The 17,201-nt window shown below is 44.5% G+C and overlaps 1 protein-coding gene across 1 annotated transcript; it reads right to left on the bottom strand.

The window, feature by feature from the left end:
* Positions 1 to 1,640: 1,640 nt before the first annotated feature.
* LOC119648301 (gram-negative bacteria-binding protein 1-like) lies at positions 1,641 to 9,829 on the bottom strand. The gene is made up of 4 exons (XM_038049960.1): positions 9,454 to 9,829; positions 2,429 to 3,163; positions 2,018 to 2,367; positions 1,641 to 1,962 (listed from the first exon to the last, which is right to left on the bottom strand). The coding sequence occupies exons 1-4, from the start codon at positions 9,596 to 9,598 to the stop codon at positions 1,759 to 1,761; spliced, it is 1,434 nt and encodes a 477-aa protein (XP_037905888.1). The 5' UTR covers positions 9,599 to 9,829; the 3' UTR covers positions 1,641 to 1,758.
* Positions 9,830 to 17,201: the final 7,372 nt, after the last annotated feature.

Below are 17,201 nucleotides of genomic sequence, written 5' to 3'. Positions count from 1 at the left end.
AGAACGAACTTCTGCCTTTTCCACTGCGCGGGAAACACTCCTTCCACCATGCACGATTCAAATGTACTTATGAACCATGCGGGCCTGATTCTGGCAGCCAACTTTCGAGCTTTGTTCGAAATCCCGTCCAATCCCGGAGCGTCATTGTCCCTAATTCCACCAGACCACAGATCTCCCGTAGCTCCTCCTCAATAATCCCTGGGAATATGAAGACGTTCTGTTGCACCGTTGATTGAGGTCCACTTTCTTCCTGTTGTTGGAAAAGAATTGCGATTATTTTGAAAAATAGTCGCGGGGGGCCGTCACTTGGGGTGATTTTTATTCACGAATCCTCTTCATTACAGCCTTGTAAGCAGTGCCCTACGGGTTCGTATTTGCTTCAAGGCACAACTGCTTGTAGCAATTCCACTTACTTTCCCGTATAATCTTCTTAAGGCTACTTCGAAGATCGCTGTATTCCTTCTCCGACTGCCGATGTTGTGGTTTTCTTTTGGTTTTTTGGCAGATACGATGTCCTCAACAGGGTGATTTCGTGGTTCACCAGTAGTTTAGATTCCTATTGTGGTGAAACTTCCGTCGCGGCATTGTAAAGTCGCATGCCTCAGTTATCCGTTGACACACCCGGCTCACTTTTTCCAGCGCCGTTCCCTTCAGGTCCTAACCTCTTTTTAAAGCCTCCAATGGACTACTCAGCTATCCTGGTTTTTCCGCTTCTGTTGCTCACTCGACAGTCGCCCTCCCCCTCTTCCAGATGTCAAGAAAGATGGCCTGCTGGTAACTGTGGGTATAGCGTTCACTTACCCGCCACACCATCCCTCTCGCCAACGATGTACTGAGGTAGGTCAGATCGATGATCCTAGCCCTCTGCTTCAGAAGGTGAACACGCATCGATCATTGGCTAGTACGATGTCCAGTTCTGCGAAGGTTTCAAGCAAGATTTGGCTCCTCGTGTTTGTTAATCGACTTCCCCAATCTAAGGCCCACGCGCTGAAATCGACGGCAACGATTTTGGAGCTGTGGTTTCTAGCGTCCAACACCAAGCTGTATATCATCTCCTTTTATTGCGCTAATGTTGCATTTGGAGGAGCATAACAGCATAGGTATGGACGCTGTTGACTTTTGCCTTTACAAAGCCGGCTCCTGGGAATGCCATTGTTTCTTGAGTGCAAGTGCCAAATTTTGTACTTCTAGCTTGAATGTTATTGTTTGCCTCCTGGGATCCGGTAAGCTAACAGTCCAAACAGGACCTGATACTACCCACAAAGTACGCTAGCAGGACTGATGGCAGGCGCTTAGTCGTTAATAAGTTGCAATCGTTAAGTTGATAATATTAAGCGATGATGCATGCTAGCAGTTTTAGTCGTTATACAGTTGAATGAATGATGCCAAGAACCAAAGACGGTGGTAGCAGGAAATACCACGTCGCGAGACAATAGAAAAAGTATCATAATCTGGCTCTATGTTGCCCCCTGCTTTCGTATATATGGGGAGCCCCCCTTATGTAAAGGGATCCACAGACCACACGCTCTCACCAATTTTGGTGATAATTAGTCTAGCCGTTTCCGAATAAACCAGGTGTGCCAGACAGACTGACATCGATTCAATTCTAAGAAGGTTTGGTTCACACAAAATCTTAAAAATTAAACTTCATATGGCAACATATATTTATTCCTAAATTAAAAGTATTCAGATAAGTCTTTCACAGTCTTCCAACCTAAAATTAAATGCATCAAAATCTATGTTTCACCTGTTTGCCCCCTATAACGCCCACACTCGAACATAGTCAACCACTAATCGAGAACTCTGTTCAGTCCATGTACGACCCCATTTATCCCGGGCATTCCAGAACATAAGCTCCGCCTTCGGATGACTATTTTGCCAAGGTTTAACATTGACCCCTGACATGCAACCATCAGGGAAATCGGAAATGCCTCCCGCGGAAAGAGCAAGTGTTATGTAGAACTGCAAACCACAAACCAATTAGTGTTAGTCTGAAGAGATTGACTCAATTCTGTACCTCTTTGTCGAAGGGTGCCATAGCTGAGGCTGAATTTCGATTGAATCCACCATTGATGATCGCATATGGGCTGCCGTCGACAGCAAGGGTAATGGAGTTGTCCGTCCAAGTTAGCGAGTATGTGTGGAATTGATTGCCCCAATGTTCAGATCCTTGAATACTTTTCAGCCAGGAGTCACGATCAGCTTCTCCCGTCTTCAAAATGGCACCTCCAAACAGATAAGAACCATCTATTGCTTGACCTGATCTAGTCCTCAGTACTGGGTTAGCTCGAATGTAGGCGACTCGAAGTTGTCCGGAGGCATAGCCCGATATTCCATAGTCACTTGTTTGCGGTTCTAGTGCAATTACTGTAAAAAGGACGAAAATTATTAACGCTTTGGTGGAAGCTAAAAACATGCTTGAACTTACAAGGAAACAGCCAATCTCCCTTCGGTAATTTAGCTCTTACTTCGATTTTTCCATACCGAAACGAGAACGAATCCTTTGTATTTATCCTTCCCGAAACTATTGGTGGTAGAATTCGGAACAATCCTGCTTGCCGCTTGCATTCCCGTTCGGGATCAACAATTCCCGTGCATTTTTCTCCGAAATTGATTTCTCCACTGCGAATCTTTATTTCATCATAGCCAGGAATATCTTCGATACGATTGGGTTGGATATACAACTTCCCTTCTGTAATATAGCAATTGTCCGGTTTATCGTCGTACATGACAAAATCAGCATCATCCACATCGAGTGGTATTCGAACTTCACGCCTCCATGCCGTTGAGTTCAAAATATTGAAATTATCCTCGAAGATCAGTTCACCCTGGCATACATTCCTTCCCCGAACCGTGGTTTTGGTTTCACCACAGGTTTCTGGTGGTGAAGTTGGCTTAGTTGGGGTGGTGACTGGTTCCTGTGAACCCGAGCCTGAACCAACTCGATATTGCTTATCGGTTAATCGATAGCCTCGACTTTCGTGCTGCACATGAATCCAGTAGTAAATCGTTTGACCGGGTTCTAGGAAGAATTTTCTATTTTCATACACCCAACGACCATTTGTAGGCTTGATGACTTCGCCAACCAGGTCACCCGGCTGGGAAGCTTCTACCCTGTGATCAACGGCACCGTGAAAAGCGAAAAGTCGCAGGCCTGGCTCATCTGGAAGAGATTTGTTTTTTTAGTCTTTTATAAAAGCAATGTGTTAACTTTAATTAATAATTACAAGACCAGCGTTCGCCAAAAGAAGGAAGCTGGATTACCTCAAACTCCTGGATAAGGACATAGCAGAATTGCTGACGAAGGGAGGACTGATACTGGGATACACCCATTAGGCCAACAAACCTTTGCCTTTCTCAGGGTTCGGCAGTGATCCTTATTGAGTCCCTCACGATACGGGCAGTGGCATACCCGAGTAAGTAGCTCCAATCCCTTCGATGGCATTATAACTGCGTCCTAGAATTCCTGGTGAAGAACGAACGTTCAACAAGTGGGAATACAGTAAGAGTCCCTGGAGCCGTTGATGGCTCTTTGTCCGGTATTAATAGATCGCGTCGCTGCGAGCATGCGCTGATTCGTCCGTGAGTTTCCGGGACTAGCTAAGCATAGTTCAGGCTTCAGAGAATTGGGGTGGGGGCTTCGTTCCCGAGGGTATACCAGCTTCTGACTGTTGCCACCCATTCCCTTGCACACAATATGCTAGTACCATTTTCAGAGAGAATACAATTTAAAAGATTGAGGAGACAGTAGGGAAGGGGAAAGAGTTAGCTACGTTTGAACGAAGTAAGGAAATGCTTCGCTCGACCTAGGGCTCAGCAAAAGAGACATAAAGGACTGAACACCCGACAAGTGAGCGAGATGCGCACGACCAAATATAGAGAAAGTCTTGCAAGGGATGTAACCTCCAGTATGAGGACGGTAACCTCAGTACCCTGCAATGCTTCTGTTCCGGAAAAGAAAAAATTGCTGAAACTGAGCAGATTGATTTGAACTTAAGCCGAATGGTAGCGCAGTCGAGTGTCCTTGCCAGAACTGAAGAGGAAAGGCTTAACAGAAAATACCCCGCAGATGTGAAGCTCATGTGATCTACAATTGGGAAACCCTCATGCACTTTCTCTGCGATTGCCCAGCTCTGGCTTGAGTCAGGCTGCGGACACTGGGTAAACCATTCTTTGGGGACCTCAGTGAGATTTCTAGCTGCAGGGCCGGAGAGCTGCTTTCCTTCGTGAATGCTACGGGCTGGCTCTGAAGATTCGAGTCAGCTGGACTCTGCTTCCCTGTTCCTATAACAACAGTCACGGTCTTAGGAGTTTGTGGCATCAAAACGGTGCACCAAAGCGCTAATTGGGCTCCTTGGAGCGGCCACTGATACCTACCTACTTACAGTTGCCCTCTAGAAAAACGTCAGCCAAGATATAAAAAAACGGGCTAATGGAGCTGGAGGAGCTCTAGCATTTTCTTCTATAGATGGACAAGGATAGCAACAGAAGAAGCACAGAAAGCAGAAGCAACCGCACTTTATACTGACAATACTGTAAGCGCCAAACGGACCACAGGTAGTCCTTTGCAGAGCCAATTGGGGAAAACGCGGCTGAAGAAGATAACATAATAAGAAGGTGGAGAAAGACCCTTTGTCTAAAGTCAAAGCAGATATGAATGGTGGAGCACCAAAAGAAAAGGTGAGGAGACAAAGCGCGACTAGACCATTAGCTCTGCCCATTAAACGAGCGAAATGCAAAAAGCCTATGTGCTTTCTGGAAATCCGATATTTTGGCTGTCTCACTGAAAAAGTCAAAGTGACGGAGGTCATCAAGCGTGAACGTCCAGAGGTAAGCAATACCCGGATAACTATCATTACTACGAATTCTCGAGGTGAAAACATCGCTGTGTTGGAAGTTGCCGAGTGTGCCGCAGATGGTGCCAGAAAGACTGCAAAGCGATGGTTTGGAATGAAAACGAGAGTTGCGTTCTATGCTCGGGTCCTGCCGTGTCTGGTGAAAATATTTCACGAACTGCAGGTTCGGAGTGGTATTCACTTTTTAGAATGAAATTGGAAGGAGCTAGGACTGGGCTGGCATGGTCTGTATCCGACAGATTAACATGCACCGAAGAGCAACCGCTCAAGATTTGCTAGCGGAGATCACTGCGGAGATACAGGCTGATCTAGTACTACTCAACGAAAAGTACCGAAGAAGGGAACCAGCTTCATGGTACCCCGTCTTGCCAGGTAACGCTGCCATCTGGGTGGGTGGGTTGGGACGGCAGGCGACTCCGGTCTCTTGCCCAAACCCAAGGGGTTGAGTTTATCTAGATTCAGTATTTAACATCCATTTGAAACCAGGCGAGACGATGCAAGACTTCTGACTTATGCTTGATTCCCCACGGGACGGTGTGTTGGGTAGGTAGGGTTGGAGCCTGGTTGACGTGACTTCAATTCCAGGGCATTTGAATGGGGAAGCCACACCTAGACCACGTTCAGCAGGAAAGGGATTCTCGAAATGGCGGTGGAAACGAGATTCGTGGTTTTAAACACCGGATCCCCTTCAACGCCCATGTTGCGAAGGAAGCGTCCTCAACGTAACCTTTGCATTGGAATCACTGGTACCGTTGATGAGCGAGTGGCGAATTCTTGGAGACTTCCCGCCAAGTTACTACTAATGTATAGCGCTTGAAGCAATTGATGCTATTTCTTGACGTGCATCAGCTCGGTACTCTTGCGAGAGATTCGTCAAAGCTCTTTGAATAGACAGAGATGTGCTAAAGAGACCTTCAAGAGTGTTGGGGTGGCAGCTGACACTCTCGTTAATTCAGTTATAACCCGATAACGACAGGTTGCGGAACTTCCATCCTCCAGAGGACACCCAGCCGTGACAAACCTCCTAAAAACGAGTATTGGTGGACAGTGGAAATTGCCAACCTGCGGAAGGAGTGTCACAAACTCCGCCGTTTGGCACATCGTTTGAACGGTCTCCACAACAATGATAAAGTACAGATCAGCCAAAGGGAGGCTCAGCAGCGTGCTAAACAAAAGTAAATCTCACTGCAGGCAGGATTTAGTCAACGAAGTTAATGACAAGTCATAGGAATTCGGTTACCTAGAAATTCAGGGCTTACTTTATGTCGAACAGATGGGCCTCTGTGTACGGGTATTACTCGGTAAATATGCCGTACGGGTTGATGACAACAACGTGAAAGACGGCCAAAACTGCTCACCTACTTCTCGGTGCTTTCTACGTTTACCTAAAAGAGGGCATTTTTCCTTCTCGGTAGAAAGTACGAGGCTTGCGCTAATTAGCAAAGGGGAAGGAGACCCTGGATTGCTGTCTGCATACGGGCCGGAAAAGTGCTCGAAAAACTCATCAGGAGTAAACTTACTAAAGCGATATGTGCTGCTTGGGATTTTTCTACGCAGCAATTTGGTTTTAAAGCACGGAGATCCACGGTGTATGCTGTTATGGAGGTCCTGGATGCGATTCATCGAACTAAGACACACAGCCAACAATCGCGACGGGTAGTGCTCCTCGTAATGTTTGGCGTCAAAAATGCCTTCAATTCTGGATAGTGACCAGATACATATGCTAGGGACACTTGAAAATTAATTCCAGGTGATGATCGCTTACGGATATTGAGGGATTATCTGAAAGACCGCTCCCTGGTCTTTCAGATACTAGAAAGCCAGAGGAGGATGGAAGGAGGCTATGGAAGGTAGCACAGGGATCCATCCTATGGGCAGACATTTGGAACGTTTCCTAAGGTAGTAGCCCTTGGAAAGAAGGTGCAAGGGCCTTGCCCAAGTCCAGAGACGGAGAGTTTTGCGCATGGCGTCTGCTTATCGGACTGTCTCAGAACCAGTTGTGATTATAATTGCGGTTGTGATCCCCACTGCCCTTTTTAATTGTTCGTAAAGAACAAAAGCGGTTGCTAGTGAAGAACGATGTGGATGATGCCGATCACCCCTTGTGGAAGGTGAGCAGAATTCGTCAACAACTTTAGGCAGCCGCAAGTAATTCTTTTCAGACAACACTGCCAGAAAGATGCTGAGGAGTGCTGACAGGTAGGGGTGCGTCGCGCATTATGTCTGGGTTCTTCTTGTTGCGAAGAAGATAAAGTCTAACCGATGGAGGGGCTGAGTGGCGGTTCCTTGAAGTAACGATTTCTTTCCATCCCTCCCTTCCCGTTGGTGAAAGGAATTCTCTGATTTGAAGGTTCCCTAAAACGGGAGAACAGGAAGGCTAGCTTGAAGTAATGTGACAAACGGTTCCAGGCTAGTTTCCTAGTGTTTAGTTAGTAATCCGTGGTGTAGCGTTGCAGGAGTTCAAAACTATGTGAATAAACGTATTCACTTGCCCTTAGTAAAATAACTATATAAACCATAGATTTCGTTACTTGCTCGCCTGTAAATGTGTGGACAGGAAGAATGTATCAAATCCGGCCAAATGGAGTTAAATTGCGAGGCCTTTAGTAGCGACTGATATTCCCAATGATCTTATTGCTTTTATCCATAGCTATTCGGAGGAACGGTAACTTCGGCATGACATTGATGGTGGACTCAAAGGGTGTATTATCTTCGCGATTATCCCAACGAGGCTTTCTACTATGATCAAAAAGTACCGGACGGCGCGATGGTTGAGGGGGTAGACCGTCAGCTTCCCAATCTCGCTGCTCTTGATTCAAATCCCAGTCGTCATGGGTGTCTGTGCTCGTCTTGAGTTTGTCCCGCTGCTGTCAGCGTGTGTGAAGATAGTAACACTAAAGCACCATCTGACTGTGCGGATGTTCTATACTCCACTAAAGAGTGAACAGGACTCAATAAAAAGTACCAGGGATTTATGAATAAAACAAAAATAACTTAATTTTAAGACAAATTTATTTTATCTCTCTCCAAAGAACATCTAATTGAAGCAGCACATGTATGCCAGCGTTCAACCCACTTATCCATGCACCGCTAGTAGGCGGGCAAAAGGATGACGTTTAGCTGTCTCGTTCTATTCAGCTTGATGTCATCTGTGGACTGAAATCTCTTTTCCTGAAGTGGTAATTCGAGTTTCGGAACGAGAAGGAGAAAAGTCACACGGGGCCATATCCTGCGAATATGGTGCTTGTTCGATGGTATTTACTTGGTGTTCGGTCAAATAATCGAGCACAATTCCGGCTTGATGTGATGGCGCCTTTTCGTTGTGCAAAATCCGCGAATTGTCGATCGACAATTCTGGATGGACGTCCGGAACGAGGCAAATCCTCTATCATGGTACGGCCATTTTTAAAGTCTTTATACCACTCATATACCCGAGTTTTCAACAGAACAGATTCCCCAAACATTTTCAATGCATCAACACACGAAATTTCGTTAGCAACACAAAATTTCAATTGCGACAAAAAGTAACAAGATGTCATTTCAGTTAAGGTGGTACCAACTTAAAAAAAATCGGGAACAACTGGTTCTACCATGCGCAGTTCATTTAAATTCTAAATTCCCGGATCATTTTCATCATAGGGAGCCACAACATACTGAAATAGTGAATAACACTGGGAAATGGTTGTAGTTACAAAATATCTTGAGTATGTTGGGTTGCACTTATGTGAAGACAAACTTCGGGACCAGAAACTTAAAATGAGGATGGTGTCGAACGAAGAAGGTGTGCAGTATTTTAGGTTGTTCAGGCTTAACGAGAGGAAGTAATTCGCCTCAGAGTCAGTGTTTTTAGGAGGTCTGAAATAGAGATATACATTCAACTATATAGTTGGAAATAAAGGGATAATGGAGAGGCCTGAGGTTTCTCAGTAAAAAATTGGGTCTTGGGTTCAGACCCCACGTTGGGCGCCGTTTGTAATGAACCAGGTTCATTACGTTATGTGAAGGCAATAAGAACCATATCGCATTCTTATCTAGACATATAACTTGGGATTTTGGGGACAACAGTGATGCTGTTAATTCGCGAATCTTAGAGAGCTCTCCTATCATACAATGGCCAAAATATTACATCAACCTTATCAGTTATACCACTATAAACTCTATTGGAATTACCCACATATTTTTTCTTCTTACCTCATCGTGATAGCAGGAACTATGTGAAGATTGCTTGAGGAGTAAAAACTCGGAAGGAAAATGGTTATCAACACCCGATTGGTAACTTATGAAGTCAGAATCGGTTTTGGGGGTGCTCTTATGGAGAGAAAGTAATATAAACTTCTCTGGTATGATTTCATATTTAAATACTTTTTCAAACTTCAAATGCATTAGAGATAACACAAAACCTGATCTTCATAAAAAAAATCTTATCCCACTGATAACCCCTGCTTTCGGACAAAATAACCACAACAACCCGGACAATGCAAAAACTGAATATGGCCTTCATGACTTTCGAAGAAACCAGTTCCATGAATCTTCTATATTTACTTACTTTGAAGTGAAATTTCTACTGCAACCTAAATACTATACAATTAAGACTCACCTGGAATTGATACACGAAACCCTTTGGGCTCGAGAATCTCAAACTTGGGCTCAGGTATTGAATAGCAGGAAACACTTTGCACTGAAACAAAAACCACCGCAATAACTACCCTCAATAGAGACCTCGATCTTCCGGTTTTTAACATTTTCTCCGTAATTTCCAATAGATACTTTCAAGGGTTCATATGTACGTTAAAGAAACAGCAACTAAGTGGAAGTCTTGAACTGTAAGGAAGGTCACGGGGAGCTCTTCTCACACTCGGTAGTAGGAAGCTATGGTAGTCTTGGGGTTTCACGTCTCCACGAACTGTACTGGAATTACTTTGTCAGACCTTTGGTCGACGTAATCTCTTGGCTAGCTCGGCTCTAACTACTTACGAAGTGATCGAGCTGGTGTTGAGCACGAACTGATCAGCCCCCAGAGTCTTACAGATCGTTCTGTCTTTACCGTCTCAGCTCTCAAGACCTAGTTAAGACTGAGAGTCTTCATACATGGATTGTCTTTTAGGGGATTTTTTCGCTGATTAAACGTCTCATTCTACTTTTTTTTACAAACTGTGGAGGTCAGCATTAATTATTGACTGTGAATTCTAGTAGCAAATATTTGAGATCCGTTTTCGAATCAATTCAACGATCTTCACATCAGTTTTGCCTGAAGTCTATCTTTCATTCGTGATGATGCTTTTTAATAGCAGCATCGGAAATTCGATGGAACTGGGATTTTGGGAAAGTTTTAGCCACCACAAGGGGAATTCAGAATAACCCATTTCTAACGAGGCGTTATCCTCTTCTCTCTTGGAAATACGCTTACGGAAGTATTGTCATATTCTCATCTTTGTGGTCGAATGAATTCTCCTCCATAATTTGTACAATATGGATAGGTTCCATTGTTGAATTGTAATAAAAGCAAATTCACTGGAGACTAATTAAAGGTTTACCTTTTCTGGAAAATGTTTCAATAAGGAGGCTAGCCCACTCTGTCAGCCCAATTTTATAACACATTTTAAGATATGGTATCTGTTTGTTTTTCATAACCGTCTTTAGTTTCAGTATATCTTTCTCTTTCTCTTCTCTTTCAACTAACTCCTATGTCGACACTTTGCTTTTCCCTCTGATTCCACTTTCATTATATAATATAAGCGGTCGACATTGAACTTGAAGGGTTGCAACTCCTAAACCCTATGAAAAGGGCTGGACGCAACGTGCAAGTCAAGGCAATCGATAATTAGATGGTGATCTCTTTCGATTGCGATGTCAGCGCCTCTCTTGTTATGTATGTATATTCAGAAGACAATTCCTAAATCTACTGCTGATTGCAAGGTGATCAACCTGCTTGCTGGTACGATATGGTTCAGGTGAAACCTAACTGACCTTACAGCAAGTTCTGTGCTCGAACAATGTGCAAACAGCGACGAGTCGGTGAAAGTTGCAGGAATCCACGAACTAACCGTGCTTCCCCATCACATATCCAAGTAAGTTCTCAGGACACAACTTCACATTTGGATCACCAATCACCCTTAGGAAGCCTCGCCTGAACTGCCTGTAATTACTCATCGAGAGCATCCTTCTCCATTATATCGGAAGTCCCCGTTGGTACATATTATTGTGATGCTGCCTAACCTCTAATGGGATTTTGGAGTCAGAATCCTGTCAGAAACCGGATCCGTCGGAAACAACCCAATACCAGACTCGTGTTTACTACCACTTAACTTCCCAGAGCACAAAAGCACGTTGCCGTAAGTGGCAGGGGCGTACTCTCCAGAGTTCCAACATCTTACTTCGCTGAGGACAAGAGGCGGAGAGGAGGAGAGGAGGAAGCGAACATTTTAGGTACCTTGAATGTCGTTGTCGAAGAGGGTGTGTTCTTTTTTCATGTTAAACAATGATTTTCCACTTCCTTTCTCTCATAAGTGGAGCGTTGTACGTAGACCACGCCCATGCGGCATCATTGTCGGCTCACAAAAGTGTGATCCAGTTCTCCTTAAGTCGTCTCGACAAGCCTACACTTCTCCTCTACTGTTCCGCGCCACGTGCATCAATTGTAACCCATTCATCGGCCATTTTGAAATAGTGGACTCCATTCCGTTGTAAGATCAACTCCATCGCTGGTTACGCCCTGCAGTTGTTGCCCTTTTTTAAAGTGTGATCTATTCACTGCCACTTCCACTTTCTAGTCAACACGTTCACCGGCACCTAATCTATACACTGACACAGCTCTTTTTCGAGATTATGTTGTGCCAGATTATCCCGATAAGATGGTAGAAACAGGTATAAACGAAGGATTGGAACTTTCGATTAACAGAGGCAGTCACTTTCTGTGTGATGCTCCCATATTACAAACCAGGGACAACATTGGTACCAAACAATCTCAACTTGATAATGGTATTGACAAACCAGCCAAAGCGAATCCAGCGCTCTTGAAGTTGGTTTGTTAAAGCTTATTTCCAATCCGATTCTTTCTACCCCTTTTCAAAGTCTAGAGCTATTTAGCCAAGATGCATGGCCCGATGAGAGAGTAAACAGATATCATCAGCATAGTCGAAGTGTTTGGGGAATGAAGACTTATTTTTTGCTTATTTAATTTCAAGATTTAGGGAGTTCTGGGTTCATATCTACTTGGTGATTGATTGGATCAATTGGGCAGAAACTATCTTCCATTTTTTTTCCGCAGGTCCTTCATTTTGGGCAAAGTGATTCACAGGAGTTGTTTGGTCCCTTATATATGTATACTCACAAATCCCGCATAAACTTGAATTATATTCTGAGCAAAAAAAAAACAGCTACCTTAGCGGTAGTAGGAGTAGTTCAGCGTTAAACTTGAACGTTAAACTCGTTAAGTTTGGGAATTGAGGAAGCCCTGAGTTCGTATCGACCTTAGGACGGACTAAACAAATTAGGAAGCCACTTACTTCCATTCTTACGGCCCACGGACCCCTCTTTTTGGGTTAAACACCCAAGCTATCAAAAAAGTTGGTTGATGATTTCCTCCAGGGCAGAGGCAACTCATCAGACGTTGCCTCACCTCTTCCCTGGGAGCAGCGTGACCGAAAGTGGCTAAGGTCGCAATCGCTTTATTTATATATAGCCGCAAACACGACATGAGTGGGAATAATATCCAAGTGAAGTCGGAGTCGACCTAGAGGGCATAGCTACCCCAAACATCTAAAAAGTCGGCCGTCGACCGTAAAGATTCGACCGCAGATACTGAAATTCCATTGAAGGGTGCCACAAGTTCCACTGAAGGATGCTTGCACGCATCTGAGCTAACCCGGCATGGAAATGCGGGGATCCTTTTGGACACTTCAGTCCCTCAAGTGTCTTTATATCGGTGCATGAAACGGTATCGGAACATGAAAAACAACCAAGGGAATACCGCTAATGGAAAAACTAAAATGAGCGGTATTCGTGAGCCATGCGGAACCCTTACAAAGCAGCCATTGCACCAATTATTCCTGAGGAAGAAACGAGAATAAATGTTGATACTACCGACAAATCAACGCTACAGTTGTGCTATGAGAGATGGGGACATCAGGATAAGGCACATTTCAACAAAATGCTTGAGAAAGGCTTGGGCATTAAAGTTAAACTAGTTAGAGGAACTTGTGAGCCCTGCATTTTGGTAGACCATTTGAGGAGTCGTTCTCAGAAATGAAATATTTAGCTGTATTCAAAGGTTTCTACACCAAATTTCGTTATGGTTCTTTTGGTAAAATAGAAGTCACAAGCTGAGAATTAAAGAGCTCTTGAGTGACAATAGTGGAGAGTTCGATAATGCAGATGTAAAAGGGATTTTAAAGAAAAAATTCAATCACGCAAAGATTGACAGCACCATACACGGCTGAGCAAAATACTGGTACCAAACGTAAAAGCAAACAATTTGTGAAATGGCGAGAATTTTCAAGTATTCTAACCTAAATGCTGAGTTCTTAATCGAACTGGGAAATCATCGGTAGAAGAAGTCAAAAAAGTTAACTGACGGTTTCGTCCAGGGCAGACACAACTCATCACCTCTGCCCTGGGAGCAGCGTGACCGAAAGTAGCGACAGGTGGTAATCGCTCCATTGATTTATAATCGCAAATAAGGCATGTGTGCGAATTATATTGAAGTGAAATCCGACGTAAGTTCAACCCTAAACGCTGCTCCCAGGGCTCAGGTGTGGCAGCATCTGATGAGTTACCTCTGCCCTGGACGAAACCACCTGCAACCTTTTTGATTAACTTGGGTGTTTAACCCAAAAAAGCGGAGTTTGTGGTCCGGTCCGGCACCAAGTGGATGCGGAATCAGGACTCCCTGCATCCTCAACAAAAAATTAAATTCGGTCTGGTTTTGAGTCCATTATTAATGTCGTTCCAAAACCGTATTTTCTCTGGGTGGCTGTCAAGAAAACCAACAAGAGATGAGAATATCAACCGTTGTTATTGAACACACAATTTGATTCTAGTTGTGCGGAATTCGATGCATTCCGCAAATCCACATAGTTTCAGCCAAACCGGTAACCATTTATTATTTGAAGATTGAGGTCGATTTAAGGAAGCCAAATTGTCAATCTTCTCAAGTTTCTAGCCCGTTTTCTTGCCCAAAGTTTCGGCTTCTATAAGGTTGAATTCGGAAGCCGCCTGGCAATGCAAATCCTAAGTGACTCTTCAAGAGTTGATTTAACTTTATTTTTTCGTTCCAGTTAATGATAATAATAATCGTTAGCGCAACAATCCAATTAGATCAGGGCCTTGAAGTGTGTTAGAGCACTTCATTCAAGACTGTAACGGTACACTACAGGATAACACTACCCTGTAGGAGGCAATGTGGTCAGCACTGCGCTCGCCTGAGATTATTAACCTGATTTGACTCAGTTACTCATTCACAGCTGAGTCGACTGGTATCCGAAGTCAAGTCACGATAGAAATCCCACTGCCATCAGTGAGATTTGAACTGCGACCTTCCGTATTCCCTTAAGTATTCATCCATGATAAGAACCGTAGAGAGAAAATCAAAACCCGAAGTGAATACGGGCCCCTTATCAAAGAAACTTAATCGTTTTAAAATCTCTTTTCCGGACTTTTGGGAAATCTCCAGGACCGCGGAAAATCAACCCTACGCACTCCTTTTGAGCCACTTACGTGTGGTGGGGCAAACTAGCGTTGGAGGTGTGAACCAGCGTTGAGGCCAGGCTGTCGGAGAGGGTCATTGAGCATCTCGTGGACGCCAAAGGCCAACACAGAGATCCATCCCCTATTTTGATTCCACTCAGGTGATCCGTGGGTTCCACGTTATAGCTTGCGAGGACCAATTCTCCAGGGTCTTTCTCGATTCGTGGGTCGCTAAGATCAGCGATGCCTGCTGATGGCGTCAAGCTCAAAGTCATCCAGACCGATCGTTCGCATCTGGTTGCCGACGATCCGCATGGATAAGGACAAGCTTGTCCAATTCCTGTCTCTTCAAAGCGAACATTTTTTCCGTGGACGACTGGGTATTTATCAAGGAGGAGGAACCCCATACAAACAGGCAAACTTTTTTGGTCCGTATGAACGGAGAGTACCTGTAAGCAGGTATATAGAGTGCAGTTAGGAGTAAGGAACGCAAAGGTGAAAGCGTTCCGCTCTGCAAAATCGGATGATGACCTAGATCCAATCAACGCTGCAATGATCTGTTGGAGGAGATGAGGATCGAATCTCCGACGGGGACTCACGAACCCCCCACACACAAGCAGATCATACTGAAGGTAATGCAGATAAATTTGAAGCACTCGAAGTGCGCCTCGGCTAATCTGCTTGTTTTCCTCCTACGCAGTAGTGTAGGAACCTTGGATCCGAGGCGACCATCAAAGGACTCCAAAACAAATATTATAATTTATTCCACAGCACAGGAGATGCTCATCATAACAGGGCTAGGGTCTGCATCCTCGCGAGGAAGGGTCTGCACGCTTTTCTGTGTCTAGACCTGAGTTTCAGCGACCTATTCCTGGTCAAATTGGAAAGAACGTGTATATTTCTTTAGCTTATATGGTTCACGACCGATCAGAAGAACTGCAACATTTGAGGACCACCATAGCAACAACGAAGGGCAACCTGTCGATAGGCTACGACGCCGATGCAAGACATACGCTTTCGGACAGCTCCGAAATCAAGAAAAACCATTTTTTGATTTTATTATTAATACAAATCTAACAAGGTTTAACAGGGGCAGTATACCAGCCTTCCATTTGCCCAGCTCGGAGAACTGTAACGGTTGGGGGAGGCTCTTCATATCACCCTACTCATCAACAATGGGATTCATAGGGTGAATAGAAATAGAAAGTTCATAGGGTGAAAGAATAGAATGTCTGACCAGATCCTTCTCAAATCATAGTTTGATACTTTTCAGTCTATATCTCGAAGCAGAGGTTTCCAAACCCTTCAGCGACCACAGGAGGATCGACTGGATAAAATTTGATCAAGTAATTAAGAACAAACTCTCCGGTGCGCAAATTGCCAAGATTGGCAAGACAGACGAACTGGGGTCAAAGGTCGGGACTCTGGAAAAGGCATTCGATACCACCTTTAAAGTCTCGTGGCCTTCTATGATAAATACAGTAAGAAGACACTAACACCGTGGTGGAATAAAAATCTGCCCAGCTTCAGGAATCTGACCGGGGGGATCTTCAAGATCTGCTACAGGCATACATTTTGGCAGCCATACAAAGACTGCTTGAAGAAGTACCAGTCGGCCATTAAGACCAAGATCGGCGGTCTTGGTTGGACTATTGTTAGAACATTAAAAGCACCAGTAAATCCGCAAGGCTCAGTACGATTCTGTTCAAGGAACACGGGAGCCCACCTTTTTTTAAAAAGTCGGAAGGCTTCTGGACTGAATCTTGGAACTGCTGGTTCAGACGCACTTTTCCGTCAGCGAAGAGGACTCCTGAATACACACAATGTATCCGAGTCGTATAGCAGGTTCCGCTAGTATATTCCAAGCAGAAGTACTGGCGATACTGGAAGCGTAGGCATGATCGGAGCCCCCAGTGTAACATAGCTAATCTGATCAACAGCCAAGCGGCTATTAAGGCCTTGTACTCAACGGCGATATCCTCTAGGCTGGTGGGGCACGCTTAAGGTCACCCTTCTCTGAGTTCCCGGTCGTAGGAACATAGAGGGGAATGAGCGGGCTAACGAATTGGCCAGGCGGGGATCTGTTCTTGGCACTCCTTCGGCAAGTACAGTCGGTGTCCCACTAGCGACTGTTGATGGCGGAATCTACTGGCAATACTTAGCAGCCGCGGACCTTAGATGGCGAAGGCTCGCAAACTGTGCCAAATCAAGCAGAATTTGGCCGGCTTATAGCAAACCCCGATCACGAGAGCTTCTGTGATGAACGCGTGCAAAATGCATACAAGACTACGGCGGTCACCAGGTTTTTGGAGTCACTTTTACTTCCCTTTGGCATTTCTACCTGTAATCGAGTCAAATCTGTCGGATGTGAGGCGTTGCTTTATCCCATCACGTCAGCTACCACTTCTCCCTTCTTCATTTGTGAACAATATTAGATTTTTGATAGACAAACATTGCCTTTATTCTATTAGTTATCATCTTCCATATATTTTCCATTCAGTAGACCATTTTCAGGTGGGAAATTACGGTGTCAGCAATTGGAGGACAAATCTTACATTTACGTTATCTCCTTCCACTAATTAACTATTTACACGGAATACAAGACGCTTAACGACACTAACAAATTGGTTTTCGAACGTTTCAAGTAATTAAGCACTAACT

This window comes from Hermetia illucens, chromosome 2 (genome assembly GCF_905115235.1).
Source record: "Hermetia illucens chromosome 2, iHerIll2.2.curated.20191125, whole genome shotgun sequence".
Lineage (NCBI taxonomy): Eukaryota > Metazoa > Arthropoda > Insecta > Diptera > Stratiomyidae > Hermetia > Hermetia illucens.
Note: the sequence above shows the minus strand (reverse complement) of the source record. Positions and strands in the feature narration are given on the sequence as shown.